The sequence below is a fragment of the Pteropus medius genome, unplaced genomic scaffold (assembly GCF_902729225.1).
Source record: "Pteropus medius unplaced genomic scaffold, Ma_sr-lr_union100, whole genome shotgun sequence".
NCBI lineage: Eukaryota > Metazoa > Chordata > Mammalia > Chiroptera > Pteropodidae > Pteropus > Pteropus medius.
The window spans coordinates 4,529,250-4,549,533 of record NW_024349798.1 but is presented as its reverse complement, the minus strand read 5'-3'; the positions used below and the strand labels follow the sequence as shown (position 1 = coordinate 4,549,533).

General features: G+C 37.9%; 1 protein-coding gene across 1 annotated transcript in view; it reads right to left on the bottom strand.

The window, feature by feature from the left end:
* LOC120620502 (ATP-binding cassette sub-family A member 17-like) overlaps nt 1–20,284 on the bottom strand; it is an 83,017-nt gene that overhangs the window by 22,277 nt on the left and 40,456 nt on the right. Inside the window, exons 12-17 of the mRNA XM_039885573.1 lie at nt 19,248–19,377; nt 16,330–16,484; nt 14,034–14,189; nt 13,551–13,761; nt 11,399–11,549; nt 3,235–3,333 (exon numbers count right to left, since the gene is read on the bottom strand). Of these exons, the coding sequence (XP_039741507.1) occupies nt 3,235–3,333; nt 11,399–11,549; nt 13,551–13,761; nt 14,034–14,189; nt 16,330–16,484; nt 19,248–19,377 (902 nt within the window). The remainder of the gene's footprint in view (nt 1–3,234; nt 3,334–11,398; nt 11,550–13,550; nt 13,762–14,033; nt 14,190–16,329; nt 16,485–19,247; nt 19,378–20,284) is intronic.

The window sequence follows — 20,284 nt, the reverse complement described above, 5'->3', positions numbered from 1 at the left end:
AAAAAGTGTCTTTTGTTATGTTAATGAGGTGAAATAACTGAATGGTAATGAAAATACTACATATCAAAAAATTGTAAAGTACAAGTAAGATAAGCTCAGAGGGGAATTTATATCAACATATATACATGGCTGAATTTAAATAAATACAGATATGGTTGAAAATAAACTATATAAAAATTTATCTTACAAAGATGAGGGGGGAAGCTCAGCAAATTAAACTCAAAAAAAGTAAAAGAAGAAATGTGGTTAAATAGAATGAACTACTGATTGTGATGAAACAACACAAAATTTTCCCTTAACAAATAAAGGACATCCATTCTCACTACTTCTACTCAACATTATACTGAAGATTCTACCAGTGAAATAAGCAAATAAAAGGCATAAAGATGGGAAAATCAGAAGTAAAACTATCTTTCAGATGATATGATAGTTACATACAAAATACGAAGGAGTCAATCCAGTATTGTTTGAACTAATAAGTGAGTTAAATAATATCTCTAGATATAAAGTTAATAATAAAAAATCAAATGATTTATGTATATGAGCAACAAAAAATTGAAAAATGAAATTTAGAAATTTATTTCCACACCTTCACAAATAAATTTAACAAAAGACATGCAAGACTTCTGAAAACTATAAATCATTGCTGATAAAAATTAGAAATGACATAAATAAATGAAGCTGTATACGATATCTATGGATTGGAAGAATAGATGTTCTAAAAATTCCTATTCTCCCAAATTGTTCTATAGATTCAACTTAATACAAGTCACATTCCCAGCAGGTTTAAAAATTTAACAGACTTTATTTTTTAGACAGTTTTAGGTTTGCAGAAAAATTGAACAGAAAAAAAACCAGAGTTCTCATCTACCCGTTCTCCTCCTGCTCCCCTAGTTTTCTCTATTATTAACATCCTGCATTAGTGTGGTACACTTGTTGCAGTTGATAAATTAGTATTCTAGCAAGTTTTTTTCAAAAATAGAAATTGACAACTTAAAAAATTTACATGTTAAGTTAAAAGAACTGTGATAGCTAAAATAATATTCAAAAAATAGAACAAAGCTGGAAGAACTATATTCTACCTTACTTCAAGACATGCAACAAAGCTACGATGTGGTACTGGCATAGGACACACAAATAGATCAATGGAACAGAATAATGTAGAAAGTGACATACATGTATATAGTCAATTGATTTTTGGTGAAATCATTCAAACAATTCATTGTGGAAGGAAAATTTTTTTCCACAAATAGTTTTGTCACGACTGGATATCCATGTGCAAGAAAATGAACCTCAACCTCTTATCAAACCATATACAAAAATTAATATAAAGCGGCTCATGGATCTATGTAGAAGCTAAAATGATAAAATTCCTAGAAGAAACTATAGGAGAATAACTTTGTGACTTAAGGGTAGGCTCTAAGAATATGAAAAGGAAAGCCACAGACTGGAAGAAAATATAGGAAAAATATGTACCTTACAAAGGACTTGTATAAAACTGAGCCGTAGGCTTAACATTTGTGTATCTTTTGGTACGTATATTACACTTCAATAAAAATGTAATTATTTTTAGAAACCTCAATGGAAATGTTGAATTGAAGATCAGACACATTTGAAGAGAGAATACATAAGCTGGATCAGAAGATATTGTATAGAATTCAGCTCTGAGAGACAAAGAGTTAGAAGATATAAAAAAGAAGTTAAAATCTACATAGTATAGAGAGTAAGAAGATCTAACATATGTCTACTTGGAGCTCTAAAATGAGAGAAGAAAATCGAGCAGAGTCACTATGTAAACAGACAATGGCTGGACATTCTCAAGCTCATGGAGGACATGAGTCCATAGCCAGAAGTCCATCACATCTTAAGTAAGATAATTCAAAAGAAAACCATACTTAGACACACCATAGTTAAACTGTATAGCATCAAAAACAAAGGGCAGTCAGATTACTTTCAAAGGAACAATAGATGGACCTACAGCTCACTTTTCATCAGCAACAATAAGAAGTAAAACTATCTTTCAGATGATATGATAGTTACATACTGTGAAATGATATTTTCAGCATATTGAAAAAAAATAACTTTCAATCTGGCGGGAAAAAAAAATCCTTCAAAAATTAGACAGAAATAAAATCATTTCCAGGCCAAAAAACCATGAGGGATTGGCACCAGCCTGAAAACACTAAAGACACTGTAAAGAATGTGCTGTGGGAAGAAGGAAAGTTACCTGAGAAACAAGAGGAAAGAACAAAGAAAGACGTATGTAAACATGCACATGAACTTAAACGATCATTGGCTTTCTGAAACGATAATAATGTTTTGTGGATTTTTAAAAAAAGAGGTAGAATAAAAATATACGACAACAGTATATAAATTGGTGATGGTGGGATGTGTATGAATAAAATTAAAGTGTCCCAAGTTCTTGCTCTTTCCCAGGAGCAGAGTAAAGACATTAATTCACTTGATACTTTGACAAATCATATATATGTCTCAATATCTAGGCTGACCACTGGAATAATGCAATAAAAATGTATAATTTCCAATTAGTGTTGGGGAGGAAAATATAGAATGAGGAAAAACTACAAAAAAGGGAGAGAAAAAAGCATGTAGACTAGGCAGGACTAGTAGGCGATATCAAATAAAATGATAGATAAAAATTTTAATGTATTATAAATAATGGGATTTATAAAACACCTACATGGTCCAGTTAAAAGACAAATATTGCCAGATTGGGTAAAATAATCCCTGTTCCCCTCACTACTCTTTGGCCTAGTGTGGCCTCCTGGGTAGTTCACCTGAAGGGCCCTGTCACAGCCTTCTTAGAATGGAGCCCACACACCTGCTTCAAGACATTCAAATAGCTTGGTAGGTGAAATAGCCAGCCTAGAGCTGCCCTGCCTTGGGAAATCTTTTTAAATGAAATAATAAACCTTCCTAATTGTTTAAACCAGCCGAATTCGGGTTTTCTGTTACTTACAGTCAAAAGCATCCCACTAGATACAATGTCTCCTTTTTGTTTTTCATTCCTAGAAATTTCTGTTAAAATTGTGTTTGTTCAACATTTTCTCTATTAGCCAATATCCCTATTATTGGAACTCCAAGCAGAGGCAGGAAGACCATTCAGTGAGGATGTTACAGGAAGGATTCAAGCACTGGGCGATGTTTAGCTAGATGACCCTTAAGAACTCTTTCAGCTCTAAAATTCTTAGAGTCTGTAGTTTTACACTTTCTTACCGAATGAAGACGTCTTCCATAGTGGTAACAGAGACTCCAAAGCTGGTGATGCCCAGCTCTACTTGCCTTAGTTCCAAGTCAGTAAATAGAGATTCGAACCTGAAAGGGAAAAACACTTTTATTCTTCAAAGGTGGGAGGTGAATCTCTCATATCACCTTGGCTTTCTTTCTACAGGGGAAAAAGCATGGGCTGTATAGTCAAAAAGATATTCATTTAAATTTCTAGCTTCACAACTCTAAGCTTAAACAGTGAGAGCAATAGGCATTTACTTCAAAAAGTTTCAGTAGGATAAGTCTAACACACACCTAGCACATTGTAAATGCAAAGTAAATATTAATTCATCTCTTTTCTTTTGAGTAAAAAGAAATAATAATACTATTTTTTGCAAGTCCTTAATAAATGCCAGGAGCCATTCTAGTCATTTTCCATGTATTAATTCTGTCAAACCTTCCAACAGCTCTTTAAGGTCAGTGCTGAGAGGTTAAGTAACTTCCCTAAGATAACACAGCCAGAAGTAGCAGAGCTAGAACTAAACTTCAGGCCACTTCTGTTCAGAGACAGTGTTTTTTTGTTTTATTTTTATTTTTGACTGTTATGCTAAATGAGGAAAAAAACCTAATTCTTAACAGTCTTTATCCTCAAACCCCTCCATTTTTTTTTCAACTAAATGAATTGTGGCTTTTTGTGTGATATTAAAAAATCCATGACAATCTTCTAAAATGGAAGCTTCTATTCTTTTACAACCTAGTACCTAGTCCAACAAAGTGCCTTTAAGAAGCACCATTCGCATGCTAGATGCCCATAAGAGGCAGGCACCCTGTGTGCCCCTGCAGGCAGACGGTGGTTAAAGGCTTGAATTGTGAGTTGACTGGGGCTGGATTTGAGTTCAGAGTCTGCCACTTACTAATTGTTTGACTTTGGGCTAGTTGTTTCATCTCTCCAAATCTTTCCTTATCTATGTGATAGTTGTTACCTAAATCACAGAGTTGAAAAGACTGAGATAAATGTAAAAACACCTAGCAAAATAGCCAGCCTATGTAACATGTTCAATATGCATATCTTCCATGTGTACGATATCTTGCTCTTGATAGCAAAACAATACTAACAGGTTAGCTTTGCCTGTTTTTTATCTTCATATAAATGGAATCATATAGTCTCTTTTGTATCTAGTGTTATCTATGTAACATGTTCAACCATATTGTTGCATACATTAATAGTTCGCTTCTGATAATTCAACACAAGGAATATAGCTCAATTTGTTTATTGATTCTCCTGTTGATTGGCAATTTGGATTGTTTCCAAGTCAAGATGCTGCTGAATAAAGCTACCATATACATCCTTTGTCTGGACATATGCTTTCATTTATCTTGGATAACATGATAGACAAAAGGGCTATAAATTCTTCACTGCTTCTCCCACTGAGGTGGAGTTTAATTCTTCTCTGTAAACTGGGGTGACTTTAGTGATTTGTTTGACTAAGACTATGATGGAAGTGATGGGGGTTATATCAGAAGAAGCCCTTAGGCTCTGTCCTGGTATCTCTGAGAGCCACAGGCATCCTGTAAAGCTTGACTATCTTGAAACCATCATGCTGCAGAGGATTTGTGCAGAGCTCTGGTCAATAGTTTCAGCTGGACCCAGCCCTCCGAAACCCTTTTTTTGGGGACTATTTGTTATTGCAAATTCAATTTTATTAATAGACATGGTTATTCAGATTTTTCTTTCATTTCCTGTCAGTTTTGGTAAGTTCTGTTTTTTAAGAAATCAACCCATTTAATCTAAATTGTCCAATTTATTTATGATATTTTCCTATTATCCGTTTGTAACTTTATGTTCTGTATGCATAGCAGTTCTTTCATTACTGATGCTGTTTACTTGTATTTTTTCTTTAATGGTTTTGGTAGGGGGGTAATCAATTTTATTAATGTTTTTAATAATCAACTTTTGGCTTTTTAAATTTTCCCTATTTTTTATTTACTATTTCATTATTTTTCTTTGTATATTTGTTATTTCTTCTATGTACTCTGGGCTTAATTTTCTCTTCTTTTTCTACTTTCTTTAGTTGGAAACTTAGGTAATTGCTTTTTAGCCTTTCTTCCTTTCTAATGTTTTTAAAAAGCTATATATTTCCCTCTAAGCACTGTTTCAGCAGCTCTGAAAATTTCTGATATGTTGTGTTTTCATCATCATTTGATTCAAAATATTTTAAAATTTTTCTGATGCATAAGTTATTCAGAAGTATGCTGTCTAATTTCTAAATGTTTGTGGATTTTCTAGGTATCTTTCTGTAATTAATTTCTAATTTAAGTCCGTTGTGTGTTGAAGAGACTGGCTGATGGTTAAAACCTATATGCGAGAGAGGAATTCTGGGAATATGGCAGATAAGAAGGACCAGGAATCTGTCTCCTCATTTAAACAATAATTGCACTAGAAGAATCTAGATGTAATTAATACTGGAAGTTGTAACCAGAGCAATTAGGCAAGAAAAAGAAATAAAAGGCATCCAAATTAAAAAGGATGAAGTAGAATTATCTTTTTGCATTGGATCTTTATATGTAGAAAACCCGAAAGATTCCACAAAAGAAGCTGTTAGAATTAATAAATGAATTCAGCAAAGTAGCAGGATACAAAATCAACACACAAAGCCGGTTGCATTCCTATTTACGAACAATGAACAAACTGAAAAGGAAATTACAAAAACAATTCCATTTACAATAGCATCAAAAAATACTTAGGAATTAGCTTAATTAAGGAAATGAAAGACTTGTGCAATGAAAACTATAAAACATTGCTGAAGGAAATTAAATAATACATAAATGAATGGAAACGAATCCCATGTTCAATATCCCAATATTATTAAAATGTTAATACTACCCAAAGCGATCTACAGATTCAATGCAATCTCTATTAAAATCCCAATGACATTTTTTGTAGAATAGAAATATCAGCCTAAAATTTATATGGACTCTAAAGGGAACCCAAATAGCTAAAACAATCTTGAAAAAGAACAAAACTGGAAGACTCACATTTCCTGACTTTGAAACTTATTACAAAGCTACAGTAATCAAAACAGTTGTAGTACTGACATAAAGACAGACATATATGCCAATGCAATAGAAGAGAGAGCCCAGAAATAAACGTTCACAAAAATGGTCAAATGACTTTTGAGGAGGGTGCCAAGACTCTTCAGTGAAGAAAGGACAGTGTTTTCAACAAATGGTGCTGGGAAAACTGGATATACACAGGCAAAAGAATGAAGTCGGACCCTTACTTATCACCACACACACATATGAACTCAAAATGGATCAAAGATCTAAACGTAAGACCTAAATAACAAAACTCTTAGAAGAAAATATAATACAAAATCTCCATGACATTGGATTTCGCAATGATTTCTTGGACGTGAAACCAAGGGCATAGGTAACAATAGAAAATATAGACAAATTGGACTTCATGAAAATTTAAAAAATTGTGCGTCAAGAGTAGAAAGGTAACCCACTGAATGGGAGAAAATATTTGCAAATCATATATCTGATAAGGGATTAATATCCAGGATATATAGAGAATGCCTAAAACTCAACAACAACAACGTAACAACCCAATTCAATAATGGACAAAGAACTTTAATAGACATTTCTCCAAAGAAAATACATGAATGGCCAATAAGCACATGAAAAGATGCTTAACATCATTAATCATCATAGAAATGCAAATTAAAACTACAATGGGATGCCACCTCACACTCATTAGAATGACTACTATAACAGAAAAGAAAAGAAGAGTGGTGGGCATGTGGAGAAATGGGAGCCCTTGTGCCCTGTTAGTGGGAATGAAAAAAATGATTACAGCCTCTGTGAAAAACAGTACGGCAGTCCTTTAAAAAAATAAAAAATAGAATTATCGAGGCAAGATAGTTAGCCTAGGGAAGTTCCTCCTTCCGTCTAGGATGCGGCTCTGGTATTTCTCCCTAGTCCTTTATTCAGCTTTCTCCCAGTTTTGATTTCAAGCAGGAGACTCTCCAGCATGAAAAACAAGCCAAGGCCAGAAGACAAGATATATGTATGGCCTTGAGTGACTCTTCCCCTCCAGGTGGCATGGGAAACAAACCAAGACCTGGAAGCAGGATGGATAGCTCTGGGACAATCCCACCCCCAAGAAAATAAAAGCCGGAGATAGCTCTGTGCAGACTCTCTCTCTCCATACTTTTAAGCATGTACCTTTGCTTTAATAAAACTTGCACTTTCCAGCTTGTTTGTCAAGTCCTTGAATTCTTTCTCCCAGCATAAGACAAGAACCTGGTCACTGGAGCTACAGGGTCCGTGTCCCTCTTTGGACTCCCACCCTGTCGAGCTCTCTGGCATCACTATCATATGATCCACCAATTTTGGGTATATACCCAAAAGAATTGAAAGCAGAGTCTCAAAGAGATATTTGTAACCCACGTTCACAGTAGCATTATTCACAATAGCCAAAATGTGGAAGCAACCTAAGCACCAACAACAGATGAATAGATAAGCAAAATGTGATATGTACATACAATGAAACACTATTTGGCCTTAAAAAGTAATATGCTACAACATGGATGAAACTTGAGAACACTATGCTCAGTGAAATAAGTCACAAAAAGACAAATACTGTATAATTCCACTAATATGAGGTACTTAGAGTAGTCAAAATCATAGAGACAAAGTAGAATGCTGGTTACCAGGGTCTGGGGTCAGGGTGGGGGTTGGGGAGGTGAACAGGGGAGGAGAATAGGGAGTTATTGTTTCATGGGTATAGTTTCAGTTCCACAAGATGAAAAGAGTTATGGGGATGGATGGTGATGATGGTTCACAACAATGTGAATGTATGTAATACCACTGAACTATGCACTTAAAAATGGTTAAGACTGTAAACTATACGTTATAAGTATTTAACCGCAATCTTAAAAAATACAAAATCCTAGGTGTGATTTTTCAGACCTGACCACAGGTAATCTCACAAAGGCTTTACCTGGCAGGCCTCACCTGGAAAGCTGTTTCTGGTGTCCCACCCCCACCCCAGCACACCAAAATTGAGGCACCCCAGTGAACTTCAGTCTCTGGCAGGAGTTGTAGCCTAGGACTCAGGCCTTCTGGCTAATAATGCTCTCATTAGCATTCTTAAGCCCAGGGCCTTTATTCCCAGGTCTCTTTATCTGAGGTCTTTGTCTGAGATCCTCCTCCTACAGCTCCGCCCAAGCCTCTTTATCAGGGGGAGGGGAGGAGAAACTTTGAAGACAGTTCTCCCTTCCCCCTCTGACACTGTACCCTATACTTTTCCATTTCTAGTCCTCCCCCTCACCTTCCCACTACCCACAGGGAACATCAAACAGCCGGAGACTTTCGTTTGGGGTTCCCTCAACCATAAGAGGATCCTCGCGTCTGTGCTGATTCACCAGACCCTCCACCGATGGGACGTTCCATGGGAAAAAATGGAATGGGTGGGCCTGGGGGGAATCGGCATTTTCTCCAGTTTCATACTCTTGCTTACACCATCTTGGGAAGTGGTTAAAGTCTTAACTGTTGTTTTGGGCCTGTTGCTTTAGTCAGCTACTCTTATACCTGGCAGCTCAGCTCTCTCTAGCTCAGGTGAGCTGCAGAAGTATTTGTGCTTTGCCATTTAATCAGTCCATTCCTTTATAACGTTGGTCTTGGTGTCATTCCTATAAAATCTTTACTCACTCCAGATTATAAAAATATTCTGTGGCATATTTTTACAGTACTTACATAATTTAATTTTTAACATGAAAAAATTTAAATTCTCTGAAATTTATTTTGGTTTGAGGTATTTTTAATTATGTTGAAACAGTCTTATTCTAACTTCAAAAAGAAATAAATTTTAGCAAATGTATTTTTCTCATTTATGTGGATGATGACGTGGTTATTTCCTTTTGACATACTAATATGGTAAATTATATTAATTAGTACAACTACCAAACAATCCTTTCAACATATTATTCTTTCAATGAACTGTTAAATTAAGCTGGATTAATAAAAAGAAGTGAGGAGTATTTTTTGTTTTCTACTCTCTGGAAGAATTCAAATAGAATCCAAATTATCTTTTCCTTAAATATTTGGTAAAAATTAACAGATTTATAAAAACCTCTGGTACTTCCTGTGTTAATTTTAATAAAATGACTTTTTGAGATAATTATTCATTTTATTTAGGTTTTCTAATATATTTACTTAAAATTGTGCAAAACATTGTCTTCTAGTACTTTGTATCTTTTTTTTCCCCAACTCAATTCTCATTTTATGTATTTGTGCTTATTCTCCATTCATCTTCATGAGAATTCTTTGCAGGGTTCCTCTCCTTAATGGAACCCCTAAATTTAGGAATGCTTCAGGAATGGGTTGTAAGCCCTGTTTTCTTCTTTCTCTATACTTTCTTCCTACATGACCTTATCTCTTCTCATGACATTAAATATCTCCATGCTGATGACTCCTGAGTGCATTTCCAGGCTAAAGCTCTGCCTTCCTGATGTCTTTCTTCAAGATTCAAAACTGTCCTTTTTATAACCATCCTTCCCCAAACTTTTTGTCTCCTTGTCCTTCCCACTGCCACTTGGGAGTAGCCAGAGAGCTAGAAGTAAAACCAGCAAGAAGTAAAATTGCCAAGGAAGCCAAAAGAGGAGTGTTTGCAGAAGAAAAGACTGAGCAACTATGTAGTTGATGTTGCAGGGTTGAGTAAGATGAGGGTAAAAAGTCATTGCTATGTTTTAGTTCTTAGGTTGAACAGAGAGTTCATCAGTGCTCGTTTTATTATTATACTTTACAACCCACAAATGCATAACATATTCTTATTTGTAGGTATAAAATAGTACCCCATAATCTTTTTTTAAAGAAAGAAAGAAAAGTCCCTACTGCATTTGGTATGATTAAAGCTGATCATGATCTTAAAAACTGTAGTTTGCATGGGAGAGTATAGGTTAAAGCCATTGTGAAGTAGACTGAGAAATGCTTGGGGCCATGACAAAAGGAGGCAACATGTTTAGACCACTCTTCAGTGAAGTTTGGTCGTGAAGGGCAGTGAAAGTATGGAGCGGTAGCTGGAAAGAAAGTCTGGCTCAAGAAGTTGTTTCTCCCTAAGAGCAACAAATGAGTAGGACAAACAAACAGAGACTCATAGACATGGACTACAGGCTAGTGGTTACCAGAGGACTATAGACTAGTAGTTAGTAGTTGGGTGGGGAGGAGCAGGGAGGTAGACGGGGTAAAGGGGGTTAAATATAGGGTTTAGAGGGAGGGTGAAGTGGGTAAAGGGGATCAAATATACGGTAGCTGAAGGAAACTGGGCTTTGGGTGGTAAACACACAATAGAATATACAGATGTCACATGATAATGTACACTTCAAAATTATATAATCGTATTAACCAATGTTACCCCAATAAACTTAATTTAAAAAAAAGAAGAAGAAGAAGTTGTTTCTCCAGGGTGTGCTAGTATGTTCATGGAGATGACCCAGTACAGAGAGGAACTGATGATGTAGATGAGAGGGGATAATCACACAAGTGAATTCTTGAAACAGTGGGGTGGATGGGATCTTGAGTTGGTGTTAAATAAGACTTTAATAGGAAGAGGAATACATTCTCAATTGTAAAAAGATGGAAGAAAGAAATAAACAAGAGTGAAAGCAAGCAGGTTTGTAGGTTTGCGATAGGCATAAAATAGAGTTCTTGTTTGATGGTTTTTATTTTCTCAGTGAAGTATGAGGCGAGGTTCCTATCTGAAAGCAACATGGGGACTGCGAACAAGGAGAGAGGGAACCGTTGTGAGCCAATTTGAGGCCTACCTAAAATAATTAATTAAAAATAAAAATCTTCCTCTGAGTGCCATCACTTGGGGGCGGGTAATTAAAGTTCACACAAGGGCCCCTGTAAACCATGTTAAGGAATTTGACTTTAACCTGAAGTCAACTGGGTGCCATCAAAGTTTTCTAAGGAGGGAGGTGACATGATCAGAATCTCATACTTTCAAGTGCACTTTGGCTGAGATGTGATGTCTTTCCAGGAAATATAAAAAGTCTAGGGGTCCAGACCCTTACAGAATTGAGTGCCTTTTCTGAGGAGAAGCACAGTAGAGATGATTCGGAAAACTCAATACATATAAACTGTTACTCCAGCCCTCTTGGGTCCATACCTGTGCATGCTCTCTTTAGGAAGTATAAATGTTATTTCTCCTCCAATGCTGGACTGAATAATTGCATTTGGTATGTGATGATAAATCAGGTGAAGAATCATCTCTGTGTCACAATCAGGTTTTTTCACTAAAGTCACATAATATCCTGCACCTGAAACAACATTGAAACGACCATGAAACGAATTTACTCTTTATACTCGCCTTTAGATTTCTGTGGCTTAGAGTGGGACAGCACCATGGAAAGAGCCCTGTGGGGTCAAATTTAAAACACAACGAACTTGCTTCTGAAGGTTCAAGTTATAATGTTATTCTTGAGAGTCTTGCTTTTTACTCTGTAATTAGAAGATAATAGTGGTGAATTTAGCAAAGAAAGTCAAAATAAAGGAGGGTTGCATTAACAGCAACATTCCCTTTAAGTGATAACTAACTTGGGGAAGTGAACACAATAGGCAGAGGCCTTGAACATTAGGTGAAGAACAAAGATACCTCTACAATAATTAAATCATGTTTTCTAGGATTTATACCTTAATGGCATTCTAAACATTCTTTCAGAAAATAATAACACTTGTGACTATTATGCTGGCAATGTAGTCATTTAGCAAACATTTCTTGAGCCTCTAAATGCGACAGGCACTATTCTAGGTATGAAGGGTATAGCAGTGGACAAAAATCCCTACTCTCATGGGGCTTCCATTAAAGGGGGTATGAGACAGATAATAAGATAAATAAGTAAAATGTATAGAATATTAGTAACAAGTGCTAAGGATTAAAACAGAGGAAGGGATGTGGAGTATTGGGGAGTGTTAGTTTTTCAACAAGGTCACCAGGGAAGGCCTCACTGAGAATGTGACATCTGCATAAGGACTGCCAGCTAGTGACCTGAGAAAGAGCAGGAGGGGTGGCACTATGAGTGCTGAGAGAAGGATTGGGCCTGTCATGCTAGATCAGCAAGGGGGCCATGTGACAGAAGCAGAACAAGGAAATGTAAGAGCACTGGGAAATTTGGTCAAGGTAGTGGGACCAGGCCAAGTAAGGCCCTAGGGGCCACTCCTAGTCAAGGACTCTGGCTTTTACTCTCAATGGGAGGGGAAGTCATTGAAGGGCTGAGGAGAAAAGTGACATGTTAATTCTGACAACTGGGCAGAGGCCGAGAATAGGTTAAGAGGCAACTGCAGTAATCCAGAGCGGGGCATGGTGGCCGGGACCAAGGTGCTAGCAGGTGGTAGAGATGGGAAGCTAAAGCCACCAGGGTTTGTGGATGGATCAGATATGGGCTGTGAGAGACAGAGGGGCCAGGGAGCCTCCAAGGTTTTGGCCAAGTTCCTAGAAGAATGGACCTGACTTTACTGCAGGGGAGTAGCTTTAGTGGGAGAGAGCTGGAGCTCAGCTCTGCACAGGCTTTGAACAAGGCCAACAGATCCCGTTCAACGTCCATGTGGAGATGTGGAGTAGGCAGTTAGAAACCGAAACTGGAGTTCAGGAGACAGGTTCAGGCAAGAGAAACACACATTTTTTAGCACCAAGAAGGTATTTAAAGCCAGGATATTGGATGAGATCACCAAGTCAGTGGGCAGAGAAAGAAAAGTGAAGCAATCGAGGTGCTTCCATGTTTAGAGGAAGGAGTGATGCAAAGGAGCAGCCAGAGACATGGGAGGGAAACTGAAAAGGCACGGGGTCCAAGAAAACAAGAGGAGAGTGTTTGAAGTGGGACTAACCAGTTGTGGAAAAAACAAGTCACACTTGTATAGCATTTTTGCACGTATGATCTCGTTCTTTGAGAAAGATGGTATTTTATTCTCAATTTGATAGATTAGAAAACGAAAGCTAAAAAAAAAATAAACAAACTTGGCTACCTGGATGAAGAGGCAGTGAACTGGCAGAGTGGAACTCAAACACAGGTCGTCTGACTCCAAGTCAGAAGAATTTCAAGATTCTTTTCAATTCTTTCTTTTCTCATTCTCACAATCTCCTCTGCCTGGGACCTCAGTTCTCTATCCAGAGGCAGCAGACAGAAAGTCTAGAGAAGGCCTCTCCCTGCCTGATCTCAGGAGCCCTTCATGAAAGTTAACAGTGGGCACTTTCTTCAGACCCAGGGGCCTGTACAGAAGGGAACCTGGGCTGCCCGCCATGCTTCCCTCCTTCAGCCACTCACCATATTTCTGTTTGAGGAACAGCGATGACCCGCAGCACTGCAGCTCCCCCTTGGCCATGATGGCGATGCGGTCCCCCAGCAGGTCGGCCTCGTCCATGAAGTGGGTGGTCAGCAGGATGGTGCGGTCACTTTTCTGCTGCTGAAGAAGGTCCCAGATGGCCCTCCTGGAGATGGCATCGACACCTGAGGTGGGCTCGTCCAGCATCAGCACCTGGAGGGCAGAGGAACAACCTCGTGAACTGGCCCCAGCTGGCTGTGCTGCCGGTTCTGTGTGACTTGAATTCTATGAAGATGCGGCAGTACCGCCCTCACCAGACTGTCTGTCCAGGGCATTCATGGCTGAGGTGGTGCTAGAGGACGATGCCTCTGGGCCCTGCTGCCCCAAGTGTTTATCCACTGAGTGCGTGAGTCCTGACCTGTGTCCTTCAGGAGGCTGAGCCTCACTGTCCTGACTGTTTCTCCACCACATGCAGGGGCCCTGACCTTGGAGCCTGTTATGAGGGCGATGCCGATGGACAGCTTGCGCTTCATGCCCCCACTCAGGAACTTGCACCGGCAGTCCTGCTTGTCCTCCAGACTGAGGATGCGCAGCATCCGTTTGACTTCTTCAGAGCACTTCTGGTGTGACAAGCCTTTCAGCTGAAATAGAAAAAGATAGATGATCTGGCAGAGGCTTCTGACAGGAGGCTGACCCATCCAACAAACATTTTGCTTGAATATACAAAAGATATACACAAGATATACAAAATAATGTACTACCTTCAGGGAAAGGAATGGACAAAAGGCTTTAGCATTTTGAACCATGACAATATATGACTTATTAATACCAAATATAGATGCATATTGTAAGGATTATACACCATGACCAAGTGGGATTTATCCCAGGAATGCAAGGAAGTTTCAACATATAAAAAAAATCAATGCAAGCATGTAAGTATACTTATAAGTATAGCACTTTCCTGAGTTCCAACCTCAGGGGGCAGTGGGAACTCCTAAATTTATAGTCAGTTAGTCAGAAGTGCTTTGTTTGTCTGGGAACCCCCAAGCTTGTGCTGGTTTCTGAAGTGGGGGCAGTCTTGTAGGGTACTGTGCCCTTAACGTGTAAAGTCTGTGCTAACTCATTCATTAGCATCAAGCTGATCCTGAAATTCATATGGAAATGCAAGGGACCTAGAATAGCCCAAACAATCTTGAAAATAAGAAAAAAGGTGGAGGACTCACACTACCTGATTTCAAAACTAGTACAATTAAGACATTATGGTATTGCCATAAGGATACACACATAGACCAATGGAATAGAATTAAGAATCCAGAATAATCCCATACATCTGTGGTCAACTGATTTTGACAAAGGTGCCAAGACCATTCAATGGGGGAAAGAATAGTTTTTTCAACAAACAGTGCTAGACAACTTGATCTCCACAGGCAAAAGAATGAATTTGACCTCTACCTTATACCATACACAAAAATTAGCTCAAAATGGATCAAAGACATAACTGTAAGAACTAAAACTATGAAACTCCTAGAAGGAAATACAAGTGTAAATCATAGGTAATCGTTTTACAAATGTGACATCAAAAGCGCAAGCAACTAAAACAAACAAACAAACAAATAAATAAAATTGGATTTCATCAGAATTTAAAATTTTTATGTATCAAAGAACATTATCAATAAAGGGAAAGGATAACACATGGAATGAGAGAAAGTCTTTGCAAATCATATATCTGATAAAAGTCTAGTATCTAGAATATATAAAAAACTCTCATGATTCAACTACAAAAAGATAAGCAACCTGACTGAAAAATGGGCATTTTTCAAAGAAATAGACTATTCTTCAAAGAAGACATAGAAATGTCCAATCAGCACACGAAAAGATGCACCACAACCTTAATCACCGGGGAATGCAAATCAGAACCCCAGTGAGATACACTTCACAGCCACTAGAATGGAAGTTCCTCAAAAAGTTTTTTTTTAAAGATTAACATAGAGTTACCATATGACCCTCACTCCTAGGTATCTACCCAAGAGAACTGAAAATAAATGTTCAAACAAAAACTTGAACACTAACATTCATAGCAGCACTATTCACATAGCCTAAGGTATAAACAATCCAGCTGTCCATCAGCTGATGAGTGGATAAACAAAATATGGATATACAGCTCCATACAATGGAATATTATTCAGCCATTAAAGGGAGTAAAGTATTAACACATACTACAACATAGATAAACCTTGAAAACATGTCAAGTGAAAGCCAGACACGAAAGTAACATCCAATGGAATGCATGATTCTATTTATTTGAAATATTCAGAATAGTCAAATGCATAAAAATAGAAAGCAGATTAGTGGTTGCCAGGGGCTGAGAGGAAGGAGGACTAGGAAGTGACTGCTAATGGATACAGGTTTTTAGAGGTGATGAAAATGTTCTGCAATTAGATAGTGGTGATGGCTGTACAACACTGTGAATATACTAAAAACTACTTAATTTTACATTGTAAAATGAGCCAAATAGTGAATTTCATGTTATGTGAATTTCACCTCAATAAAAGTAAAAAGTAAATATATAAAATTAAAATAATATTTTCTAGAAAGCTTTAACTCAAAAACTTTAAGCACCATGCTTCTCCCCCTTCCCGAATGTTTAGGGAATAACATACAGAAGAGGTTTCAAAACCCTCCCAGGTTTTCTGACCCTCCCAGAGTCAGAGAACTGCAGGATATCTTACCATCTCCAAGAATGAGTACAGGGGAAACAATGTTTGTCATCCACTGACTCACCTGAGCATAGAAACAAAGCTGTTCTGCTACTGTCAAGTTATCAAACAAGATATCATGTTGAGGGCACCAGCCCAGGCTTTTCCGGATTTGAACCATGTCTTGTGAAATTTCATATCCATTGATATATGCCTGTCCACCTGATGGGGAAATAAGACCTAGGAGCAAGTGGAAGACACATCCTAAAGTCATTTTCAGTCAGAGCACACAGCCGAACAAAGGCTTGATCATGCCCTCTGCTTTGCTTCTCTCACACAGACTACCCTGTTCTTCTTTCTCACAGTTAATCAGTAATGCCCAGGGAATATATGTTCTATGACAGTGAATGAGGATGTGTGGGGGGATAGTAGAGATAGGAGATGTACTCCTATCTTGCTTTTGAGGGGTTCCAATCTGGTAAGCGAATACAACACACACAGACATTTGTAAAGCAAATTACATTGCTATAAGCATTAATAATATGGATGCATAGTAAATATGAAGGAGAAAAGTCTTTGGGGATCTAACAGTTCTGAACTGAGATCCTTGAAGGGAAGATCCATGACTGATTCATCTCTGATTCTCAATGAATTCCTAATGAATAACAGTGAATGAATGAATGTACTCACTGCCAAATATATGTCAACCTACCCGTCCTCATACTATCTTTGTCTTTATTCTCATTTTCTTATTCTAAGTATATTTTTCACATTGAAAAAGGGCAATAAATGTCTATTTCAACAAGGTTTGGAGAAGAAAGTATTACAAAGAAAACAAAAATTATATTAAATCCCATCATTAAAAAATAACTGCTGTTAACATTTTGCTATATAGCTGTATGTATTTTTTATGCATATACTGATTCATGCATTAATTTTTTAGCAAAAATTGGAAAATATAGATCCTGGTTTTTCATATAACAATGTATTGAGGCCATTTGTCCACATCAACAAAATCTGCATAATTTTTAAAGGCTAAAAATATTTCATTGTTACAAATATACCCTATTTATTTAACCCACACTAGTAGAGATTCAGATGATTTGTAATTTTTCACAACTATAGACATGTGATATAACTTTGCCTGCTTTCCAGATTATTTCCTTACTCTAAATTAACAAAAGTAGATTTAGTAGGTCAAAAGGCAGGTGAAACTTTAAAGATTTTTGTTACTTACTGCCAAATTACCCATTGCTGGGGTTTTAGATCTTCCATTTTTTCTGTAGTTAATAAAGCAGCCATGATTGTTTAGGGGAAAAAGGTGATATTATTCTACAGTAAATGTAAAAGTCTCCATATAGTTACAATAATAGAATAACTAAATAGAAGATCTCATAGAACAACAACAACAACAACAACAAAATCCACACACAAAATACTACTGAGTGGAGAGACAGGGATTAAAATACGAAACATGCCTGTACTAAGTTTTGGGTCTCTCTGCAAACAATGTGATATAGAAGCCCTTCCATGTCTGATGTCCTCCTGGGCAGTTAGCCAGATTTTCCCTTCCCAGCTTCGCATCTTCAGGGCTACTGAATCTCACTATGTGTCTTTTTAGTGGTGCCACTTTCTCCAGGGCAACGTGGCCTTTTTTCTACGCTGTGTCACTGCTGGTAGACACCTGTGGCTGAGCGTTTCTGAAATATCATTCATAGTCTTCAATTTGACAGAATTTTCAATTACATTAGTTAATTAGCCCAGTCATTTATTCGATGATATTTATCAAGTGCCTTTTGTTTGCCAAGCACTGTTTCAGGCACAGTGGACCCGGAAATAAATAGAACAGATTCCCTGGGGTGAAGAATGAGGGAGACAGAGAGATAACACACATATATACAAACAAACCAGGTAAGTACAGACTGACAAATCCTAGGGAAAAAGGGGAATGCAAGAAGAGTCTGTATGTTGTTTGTATCAGTTGGCCTCCTAAAACAATGTTAGTACCTGGCAGGCCTTCTTGATCACTTAGCCTGTGGGTCTAGCTGGATCACCTTTCAAGCACTGAAGACCTCAGAATCTCTGTAGAAGGGAAGGCCTTCTCTAAGCGGCCGTACTGCCAGGAGCAGTAATGCTTGTATCTGAGAGAGGACACCCTGTCTAGAGACACTACCTCGCCCCAGTCCAGCAAACTGGCTAGCTGAGTCCCCAGTCCTGATGCACACTGAGCCCATCCAGTGTGTATCTGCTTGGCTAAAACTTGGTATTTAAAGTCTGAATACTAAAGGGGTGACCAAAGGCTCCTCAGACCAAGCTTCACTATGAGTCTGCTCTTCAAATGCCTTGAGTAGAAGGTGCATCAGCAACCTGAGGAGAATCATGGTGGCCTGACATTGAAGTGCTAATAGCTTCCTAGCAGTTTGGTGTTCTATGAGCAACAAAGAACTGGTTGGCTTTCAGAGCTCCTGAAGTTTGGAAATGGATTTCATTGGTTTTGCATACAGCTTTACACAGGTGAAGACTTCAATAAATGTTTCTCGAATGAATGAGTTTTCAGACATCACAGAATATTAATTGATAAAATGTGAAGAATTATTTAGACATAAAAATTATTCTGAAATACTTTTAGAATAATTCACCAGGTATTATTCTAAAAGGGCTCCTGGCAATGAAAAGCAAATGGAGGATTGCTTTGGTTGAGAGACTGGCAGTGCTTCACTGTACCAGAAAATTCTATCTGGAAAACAACATGCTAAGCAGCATTCACAGCTTCCCTATCCAAGATTAAGTTCCTCAGATCGACTGAAAGAGCCAGATTTCCTTCTTTTGGTACAGAGTAATGTGAACAACCAGACACTACACAGACGGTAAAAACAAACAACAAACAAAAAATGCTTAATATTAAAATGTCAGTGAAATCTAATAAGGGTAGATGGAGCTAAAAATGTAGATCTGTTCAATGATTTCTTCAGTTTCTTCAGGAGGGCTGTCCTCATTGTATACCTGTGAGCATGCAGCAGACGGTGGTTTTGCCTGCTCCGTTGTGTCCCAGGAGAACAGTGATCTGCCCCTGGTACAGATTCATGGTCAGACCTTTAACTGCTATGTGTTTATCTCTTCCCTTATAAAACACCTGTGGAAAAATCAAAGCGTGACTGACAGTGTAACACATACATGCATGTGGCATCTCTGAAGAACCTCTGACAGGCTGAGAAACTGAATAATTTATCAATTGTGGAAATCTACAAAGGGAGCCCCTTCTTTCAGAGTTTGTCTCAGTAGCTGTTTGGAGCTCTGAGGAAACTGACAGGGAGCAATCCTAGGGGTTTTCCAGAGTCTCTGGAACCTGGTAGTAGAGAACTTGAACCACAGAGGCCAGAGTTCAAGGATGAAGGGCCCAGAGATTGAATGGGGAATTTTTTTAATGCTTCTAGATCCACACCTTGCTCTGCATTACCTGGTTAAGCCCCTGAGAAAGGATGCCCTGGCTCTTTGGTGGGAGGTGTTTTTCTAGGGAGTGTATCCCAGGCAGAGCAGCCTGTTTTCTGGATCAAACGTCTCCAGCATTTTAAAAACCATTCACTGTTTCTTATTACACAAGTAATTCATACAGAAGAATATAAGAAAGAAAATCAAATCACTCATAACGCCACCTTCAGAGATAGCATCACATTTTAGTATATGCCGTAAACAATTTCTGTCCTGTCTAATGGTATTTGCACTGGACTTGGGGTCTGCAGTGCAGACACTAGAGTTGAGTGAAACTTAGATGTTACTTCTTTCCATAATTTATCTAATTATGTTTGGGAGCTGGATGCTGCCAGAAGGAATTTGGCAAACTTCCCCGCTACCTCCACATCAATTTGATAGTGATTTTTAAAAATCAAGTATGACAGTCTTGTTCCTTGACTTCGCAGTCTCCCTTTTTCATTAAAGGTTAATATGTGACAGAATTCTAGGCAATAAGAATAAGGGGTAATCTACTGAAGGGCATAAAGAAGGAAGGTAGGAAGGAAAGAAAGAAAGAAGGAAGGAAGGAA